The sequence below is a fragment of the Mandrillus leucophaeus genome, unplaced genomic scaffold (genome assembly GCF_000951045.1).
Source record: "Mandrillus leucophaeus isolate KB7577 unplaced genomic scaffold, Mleu.le_1.0 Scaffold659, whole genome shotgun sequence".
In the NCBI taxonomy this organism is placed as follows: domain Eukaryota; kingdom Metazoa; phylum Chordata; class Mammalia; order Primates; family Cercopithecidae; genus Mandrillus; species Mandrillus leucophaeus.
Genome location: NW_012107130.1, coordinates 722,336 through 731,203, shown reverse-complemented (window position 1 = coordinate 731,203; position 8,868 = coordinate 722,336). Strand labels below are relative to the sequence as shown.

At 39.4% G+C, this 8,868-nt stretch overlaps 1 protein-coding gene across 3 annotated transcripts in view; it reads left to right on the top strand.

The window, feature by feature from the left end:
* Positions 1 to 8,868, top strand: part of GPC3 (glypican 3) — a 461,965-nt gene that overhangs the window by 31,181 nt on the left and 421,916 nt on the right. Inside the window, exon 3 of one of the 3 annotated variants that reach the window (XM_012001312.1) lies at positions 1,796 to 1,957. The exons of 1 other annotated variant lie outside the window; for it this stretch is intronic. In XM_012001312.1, coding sequence (XP_011856702.1) covers positions 1,796 to 1,957 — 162 coding nt within the window. The remainder of the gene's footprint in view (positions 1 to 1,795; positions 1,958 to 8,868) is intronic. One more of the 3 variants, XM_012001313.1, reaches the window with a different exon arrangement.

The window sequence follows — 8,868 nt, the reverse complement described above, 5'->3', positions numbered from 1 at the left end:
GCAGGAGAATCACTTGAACCCAGGAGGCAGAGGTTGAGGTAAGCTGAGATTGCACCATTGCCCTCCAGCCTGGGCAACAAGAGCGAAACTCCATCTGAAAGAAAGAAAGAAAGAAAGAGAGAGAGAGAGAGAGAGAGAGAGAGGGAGGGAGGGAGGGAGGGAGGGAGGAAAGAAAGGAAGGAAGGAAGGGAGGGAGGGAAAGAAAGAAAGAAAGAGAGAAAGAGAGAAAGAGAGAAAGAGAGAGAAAGAGAGAGAGAGAAAGAGTTTGAATAAGACAGGAGTTGAAGAGAGGAAGGAGATTGGTCTTAATATTCACCGAGCCCTAATATTTGCTAGTATTGGTGGAGGATATAAAATCGTGGGATTCACACTCACCTTCCTCATCTCTCCTCAAACGTTACCTTATGGAAGAAGCCTTCCCTGACTACCATATACAAAACAGAATAGTCTCCGCAATCATTGCATTCTGTGTCTCCCTTACTTTACTTTTTAAAAATTAAAAACAAGCCAGGAGAATTGCTTGAACCCAGGAGGCAGAGGTTGCAGTGAGCTGAGATCGTGCCACTGCACTCCAGCCTGGGCAACAAGAGTGAGACTCCATCTCAAGAAAAATAAAAAATAAAAATAAATAAATAAATAAATAAAACAATTGACACCTTTATTGAGGCATAATGGATATATAATAAGCCGTACATATTTTGAGGGTACAAGTTGATAATTTTGACACGCATATACACCCATGAAACCATTACCACAATCAAAATAATGAACATATCTATCACTCCCTGGAGTTTCCCCACTACTCTTTATAAACCCTTTCTCCTACCCCTCCTGCCCACCATCCCCCCTTAACAACCACTGAACTGCTTTCTGTCACTCTAGATTAGTTTCCATTTTTTAGACTTTTATATAAATGGAACCATAGAGTGTGTGCTTCTTTTTGATCTGGCTTCTTTCACATAGCATATTGTTTTTGAGTTTTGTCCCTAAAGTAGTATACATTAATGGTTCATTCCTTTTTATGGCTAAATAGAATTCCATTTTATAGATATACCACAGTTCGTTTTCCTTTCCTTACTTTGTTTTACTTTCTCTGTAGTATTTGTCACCTTTTGACATTATGTTTCTATTTTTGTTTGTTTGCTGTCTCCCAGAATGTAAGTTCCATGAGGGCAGGGACTTTGCTTTGTATACTGTTACAACCACAGTGCTTGGCATATAGTAGGCACCTAATAAATATTTGTTGAATACCTGTATCTTACTTCAGACCTTTAGTTAACACAGCAACAACACAGCTTTGATATGATATTGATGTTCTGATCATTTATCCTGAAAAGCAGTATTGGGTTGGAAATCATAACTGGAATTTTGAAAATTGTTTCTTGGTTGTCTTCTCATTGATATATTATAATGAGGAAAAATAAATTATACGAGTGAAGATTGATCTTTTAAAAGACAAATTAAATATCGGTGTTCAATGATGTGTTTTTGGTGCTATAAATTAGTTTATGCAGAATTTATGAGTCAAACCTAGGCAATTAATTCTGATGGTTATTCAAAAAGAGTCAGCCATAAGGACAATTGGGAGAAAGCAGGGATTAGTTAAGATGAAATACAATTTTGAATAATCAAAATTTTACTGTGTCTCAAAAGAAATGCATTGTTTGCCCTGTTTGCCATGTGTGAGTGTGTGTGTGTGTGTGTGTGTGTGTGTGTGTGTATGGCGGGGGGTGGTGTGGGTGTGGGTGTGAGAGAGATCCTGCTTACTGAAACATGAAAACCTTGTTTGTTTCAGGATCAGATTTGCAAGTATGTCTCCCTAAGGGCCCAACATGCTGCTCAAGAAAGATGGAAGAAAAATACCAACTAACAGCACGATTGAACATGGAACAGCTGCTTCAGTCTGCAAGTATGGAGCTCAAGTTCTTAATTATTCAGAATGCTGCAGTTTTCCAAGGTGAGTTCTGGGGATTATTTTAGATGTGCTGCTCAATGGCATCATTATTTGGGCACTGGGCTTTCAAATGCTAAGTATAATTTATAAATTACCATTCCAGCATTAATGCTTGATATTTTTTTTTTTTTTTGAGACGGAGTCTCGCTCTGTAGCCCAGGCTGGAGTGCAGTGGCCGGATCTCAGCTCACTGCAAGCTCCGCCTCCCGGGTTCACGCCATTCTCTGGCCTCAGCCTCCCGAGTAGCTGGGACTACAGGCGCCCGCCACCTCGCCCGGCTAGTTTTTTGTATTTTTAGTAGAGACGGGGTTTCACCGTGTTAGCCAGGATGGTCTCGATCTCCTGACCTCGTGATCCACCCGTCTCGGCCTCCCAAAGTGCTGGGATTACAGGCTTGAGCCACCGCGCCCGGCCAATGCTTGATATTAAAAACCTCCTAGTGAGAAATTCTGGTTTAAAAAATCACATTTTCAGAGAAGCTTCATTTCAATCTTTGGAAAGGTGAGTATTGTCAAAAAATCATTGTTCAAGGACATTCTATTTATCTGTATATAAAGGTTATAAATCTCTACAGAAAGAATAAATAATATTTTATCTCAGCTGGGTTCAAAAGCAAAAAAGTTTCCTTAAATACTGAGCCTGGTTTTCTCCAGGAATGAGTCAGATGCTTGTGGGACACATGTGAACTCCTTCTGACCACTAGGACCATTTCCATTTAAGAGGCAGACACTGGCTTATTGGCCCAGCATTTTCCCATTTGTGTGAGTGGTGACCTCTCCTCTCTTTGTGATTCTCACTTCTTACCATGCCTGTGAATGATTGCGAAAGAAGCTGTTGTGGCATTGCCAGAATGGGTAGGAAATGACACTTCTCCTTGCTAACTTGTAGGACTATCATAGCAGGATGGGGAGTACCTCCCTCAATTCTAACACCCAGCTAGGAAGATGATGATGATGATGGAGTTGGTGGTGGTGGTGATGATAGCAAACACTTATATGGCACCATGTACTAGGTACTCTTTTAAGTGGTTTACATGTATTCATTCTTTTAATCCTCACAATGTAATTATGAGTACATATTAGTATCCTTATTTTGTCGATGGAAATCTAAGGCACAGAATGATTAAGTAACTTGCTCAGGGCCCCAAAATTAATAAATAAATGGCAAAGGCAGGATTTGAACCCAGGTGGCATGGCTCTTAGAGTCTATTCTTTTAACTATCCCCATAGGCTGTCTCCTGTGACTGGGAAAATTAATTATGGATATCCACAATTAATTAGTAATTAATTAATTATCGAGCTTTCTTCTATCGTTCTTCAAGCAGAGGGAATCAGCCACCTTTTTCTTGCCTCACCAAGAGAGTATCGAGGTCAGATAGAAAAATAACACTCTGACTGCCTGACATAGCAAAGCTTGAGATTTATGACACTGTTACAAGAATTAACCTCTTTGAATTATAAGGTGGGTTGATTATAGCTTATTTTTGTATTAGAATGAAATCTTTAGAATTAGCTAAGAAAATTGTTTAGATTAGTGAATAAAGCCTACATTCACAACAGTTTCTTGGGTCAAAGCCTCAGGGGATGTTAGGCTGATTATATGAAATATAACATGTAAGCTTGAAGTATTTGTTAACCTATTTATGCAGTCAAACTCTTGTGAAGAGTTTGTTGAGACTAACAATTTGGTGATAGAATGAATAATTTAGGCAGATTTTAAAAATACATGTAGCATTCATGAACTTCTTAGATTGGTTTTGGAGTTGATCTGTTGGATGAAAGTGGGGTGAGAAGAAATGATGTGACACGAGAATTGAGTTGAAGCAGAGAGCTGAGTCTTACTCTTTGGGGAATCAAGGTCCCTTTTTAGAACAGAGTATTAGTGATTTGTTTAATTCCCAGAATATCCAAGCTCACAGATGTTACCTTATAATCCTTGTCTGATTGGAGCGGAGTGGCAGAGTGATCATACTGGTATTTTAACATACATAGTAGCTGACATGGTTATCTATCTGAGGGCCTGGGCTGTCAGTATTTACACCTCTGTCCAGTTCTGCACTTTGCATACTGTGTTTTCTAGATCTGCAAAAATGTGAGACTAGGAGAGAAAAGAAGTTCTGACAAGATTTTAGTTGGATTAGCTTCCAGATAAGCCTGCTGTAGCTTGGAGGCTGAATACTAGTACTGTGAACAGAGGGTAGAAAATGGAGCAGCATCTACTAATTGTATCTCTCTCTCCCTTTCTCTCTGTCTCTCTTTCACTTACACACACATACACTTTCTTGAATTGTGGGGATAGACAGAAGGACAACCCTAGCAAAGGAACTTGGAGACAATGAAATGATGTCTGAGCTCATTATTGCTAGTGCCCTTTACCTTGTCACCATCTGTACTCATTCTTTATCTTGTTTCACTCCCTCTTCTCATTCTTTTCCTGCCTCACTTTTAGAAAAAATAAACCTCACAAAGATAAATAAACCATGATCCCAGACCTCAAGGCACTTGTACAGTGTTGCAGAAGACATTGCACCTAAATCCTTTTGTAACAAACATTTGTAGAGACAGGACTTCAAACTGGGGACCACTACAAGATAATGTATTATTAATTGCTAAGAAAAAGAGAGCATCCACTTTTTTCTTTCTTATGACCGTTTATTATTCCAATGAATTGAAATTAAGAGACACAATTGTTTTTCCCCTAAAATACATCCCCTCCCCAATATTCTGGTAGACCAAATTAGTGAGAAAACCATCCCAGTACTTCACTCATATGAAATTTGATATGACAGCTTTTGCTAGCTATTTTCTTCATCACATGAAGTTGAAGAAAGCTCATCTTGATCTTGGCCTAGATCCACAATCTCTTTAGTATTCCTTCACTAGTCCACATTGAGGGTATTTAAGCAGTGAGTGCTTTCTGCAAATATGTGCACAGTTCCACGAGCAGTCCTTACTGCCTCGATTTGGATTTGATGTCTTCATTTGCAGGAAGCCTTTGCCCTTATAAATGTGCCTGGGGCCCTTTGCTACAGTGGTTGGAGTGCTCTATTGCTAATGTTGTTTTGATAATGATTGAAGCATTTAAAAAAGTTGTTCTTTATTTTCAATCTTTGCATTGCCTCGTTTCCTAAATTTAATTTACTTAGATGTGCTTAGTAAAATGAGGCAGCACAATCACTTTTTGTTTCTGCTTAATTAATTCTTTCTGAAAAACTCCACTAAAAGTAGGTTTTCCTTTCTCTTTTTCTTTTTCTTCTCCCCACCTTATAATAATTATGATGATAATAATAGTGAAGATTTATTAAGTGCCTACTATATGATGCTTACTTTTACATAATTATCTCATTTAATTTTACCAGTAGCTCTACGAGGTCTGTACTGTAATTATCTCCATTTTACAGACGAGGAAACTCATTGATGCCACAGCTTCTTCTGAGCCATCATATGACATGGCTTTGCTTGTTCTGAATGTACTTGAGGTAAAACAAAATTGAGAAGTTGAATTTGTGGTTCTTGTGAAGAAAAATGGAATAGAATTCTGAATTTTTCATCATCTCACTACCACCTCTATACCTTCAAACCTTGAGTTCTATTTTCTTTGTAGAATTTTATTATGATTTTCAGCCTTGTACTATCAAGAAATATTTGGGGTACATCCAGGTCTTTTCCAGATGTTGGATAATTCTAGTCTTCCCCAAGGTACCACTGACTTTGAGTGATAATAGACTCTTTTATATGCAGCAATACCTTGCTTTTTTTGGAAGTTGCCTATCCCACAACTTGAACTCTCTTCATCAGAAAGGAAAAATAGTGGTTAAGCAGGAAATCACCTCATCTGAAAGGTTTTTGGGTCCTTGCTTAGAGCCTACTACTGTTCCATGTTTATGTGTAGTCTTCACACACTTGATTTTCTGGCTTTCTAGGGGGGGATCCAAGAACTCACTAAATGTGGCACTTGGGGACATTTAATAGAGGACCATACTCCTGCAGGCCACAGTGGCTCTTGTATTACATTAGGTCCAATGTTCACAGTGTGGTTACAAGTAAATAAGGAAAGTTCAACTTACATTCACTGTCCTTTTCTTAATATTTCCATTTTAAATGGCTAAAATGAATTTCCTCAGTGCTTAAGATCAGTGAAAGAAACACTGGACTTGGAGTCAGAAAATCTAAGTTCAAATTCTAGATCTGCATTTATGAGCTTTATGATTTGGGGCAGTTATTTAGATTCCAATAGCCTCAGTTTTCTTATCTGCAAAATGGACATAAAAATTGCAGTCCTGCTTACTTTTGTAAAGTAGAAATAATGAATGTGAAAGTATCTTGAAAACTGTAAAACACTATATGCATGCATTATCTAGACAGCTCATTTATGTGGACCGCTTCACCCCAGGTGGTGCCAAATAAATGATGCATTATCATTACAGACATTAACCTCGACAAGGCTGGAGTTCATGATGTACTTCAACAACTTTTGCCACTTATAGATGATATATATGCAAACAGCTCCAGTGTACAGACGAAAGAGTACTTAGGCAAAACACTCTTTGAGAAAAGGGTTTATTTTATGCACTCTTGGATGTGAAGCTGTATTGTTTGAAGTGTCAATACTGCCAGGAGTAATCCTTTTTTCAGCTTCCTGAAGCTTCTCTTCTGGCTAGTATCTGGTGTATTTCATATACGAATAAGCGGCTAGATCAGGAAGGGTTTGTCGGTTCAGGCCATATTTTAATTGCATTTTTTGGTCCACACTGTTATGGCAGAGAGGAGGAAAAGGTTGGTATAAGTCTGGAGATCTTCAGTTGATCCTCACTCAGTATTGGCAAGCTTGCTTTCTTCTACCTGCTTTCTGTGGAGATGAAAAAGACATCTCTGAATGCGGGGGAGGGCAATGTTTCTGTGCTTCTTCTGTTGTTTCTCTCCCTTATTTTCTGTTTCCATCAGCTCTTGGCAGTTTTTAGACTCTCTTCTGTCAGATTCCTGTCTCTCCCACTCCCCCTAAATAAAATTGACCTTGGTTAGAATACCCTTTTCTGTCAGCTCATAGCAATTTCTCCAGTCATTTCTGCTTGAAATAACTGTTTAGGGACATTATTCAAGCAAAGCTTTTTTCCTTCACAGTTAATATGTGACTCAATAATTGCTTGAATGTTGATAAACATGTTTTTGAGATTCAATCATTTGCTAATTTAGTTTTTATTATGTAGTGGGGATTTTAAGTGAGTACTGAGCCGTTTTTCTCCATTTCACAATTCTTTCCCCCTGACTAGCCTGACAGTTCTGCCCACACTCCAGCTCTGTGCAGGCTGAGCCCCATTGCATCCCCAACTCTAACTGCCCGCCAGTCTGTCACAACCCTTTCTTGGTTAAAAATAATGTATGGGAGAGAATAATTACATTGATGTCTAATCAAAACTTAATTCATTTGCCGGAGCTAAATATAATAGCATTAAACTAAATAGAATAATTTTAGGAACTCAAACCACGGCCATGAGTGAAGTTATATATCCTCAAAAATGTAAATTATTAATCAAACCACTCATCTGTACAGCAAAGCTCTAGTAATCCCATTATAAAAGAGTGAATTTCTCATCAGAGCCCAGAAGATGCTGGCTTTAATTAGTGGACTTTTATGGCACCAACTCAAAGGCATATTTTGGTTACAAAGTTTTTAAAAATGCAATTCTTTAATTATTAGGGTTATTGGAAAACCAAATGGAAACTGAGTGTTTAAAGCCATTTCAGTTTTAAAGTAAAAACTTTTGGATTAAATTCGGTCTCAAAATTCTGTGACTTTAGTAGAGCCAGAGGCTGGGGGAGTTATAAACCTTTCCTGGGCCCTCTATTGATTTAGAAGTCAGTCATTAGGCTGAAAACTGTTTAATGAAAAGAGCTTAGAAAAACGACTCAATGTGCAGCCGGAGACCATTCTGGGGCCAACCATGAGGTGAGGAGATTATGCAGATGAACTCTTTTACCCCAGCCCATCGCCCTTGATTGAACAAGGTCCTGAACTCATGCCCTTGATTTAACAGGGCTCTGAACTCACCTCCTCTTGCTGTCATCATCACTGCCCACCTTTCTCACTAGTGGGATCAACAAAGCACATTAAAGGACAGTGTCCCTGCCCTCTAGAAGCTTCCAGGAAAAACACCACTTTTGCCTAGAGTGCTTACTCTCTACCTCCCCACCAGCCCCCAAAGTGGGATTTGTTTGCTTTCTGAAAACATATGTTCCTCCTCTTCTTTCTGTCTCACTGAGTTGAAGTACCTGATATTGGAGTAATGAAGCATATGTTTGAGAGATTTGAATTCTCTTGTCAGTAGAGTGGAGGTAGAAACAATTTCCCTCTAAGCTGGAAGTGGTAACATAGAAATTAAAAGCCTCTTTCCTTCTATTGACTGAGATGCTTCCAGGGGCTGAGGCACCTGTATTGCTCCTTTTCCTTCATTGTACTTTTTAGTCACCAGGTCTCATTTCTTCCTGCATCCTTCCCACATCATTTTCCTACATTCCAACTGAGACCCCCTATGGGTCTCAGTTACCTCATTTATCATATGCAGATGCCTTTTGACTTTAGTTCCTCTCTGATTTCAGTTCCAGGCTCCATCAGCTAACATCTAGACTACCAGCAAATGTATACCTGGGTTTCATGCCTTTAGCCTCCCTTGCTTCCCAGTTCAGCAATGGAGTGTAATGATTAAGAATGCAGGCTCTAGGGGGCATTTTGACAGGGTTTGAATGAGTCTGGGTGGGGGTAGGCAGGCTGGTATGGAGAGAAGAAAGCTGAGGGCTTGGGTGAGGATTAGAAACCTCCTTTCTGGGGCCGGGCGCGGTGGCTCAAGCCTGTAATCCCAGCACTTTGGGAGGCCGAGACGGGCGGATCACGAGGTCAGGAGATCGAGACCATCCTGG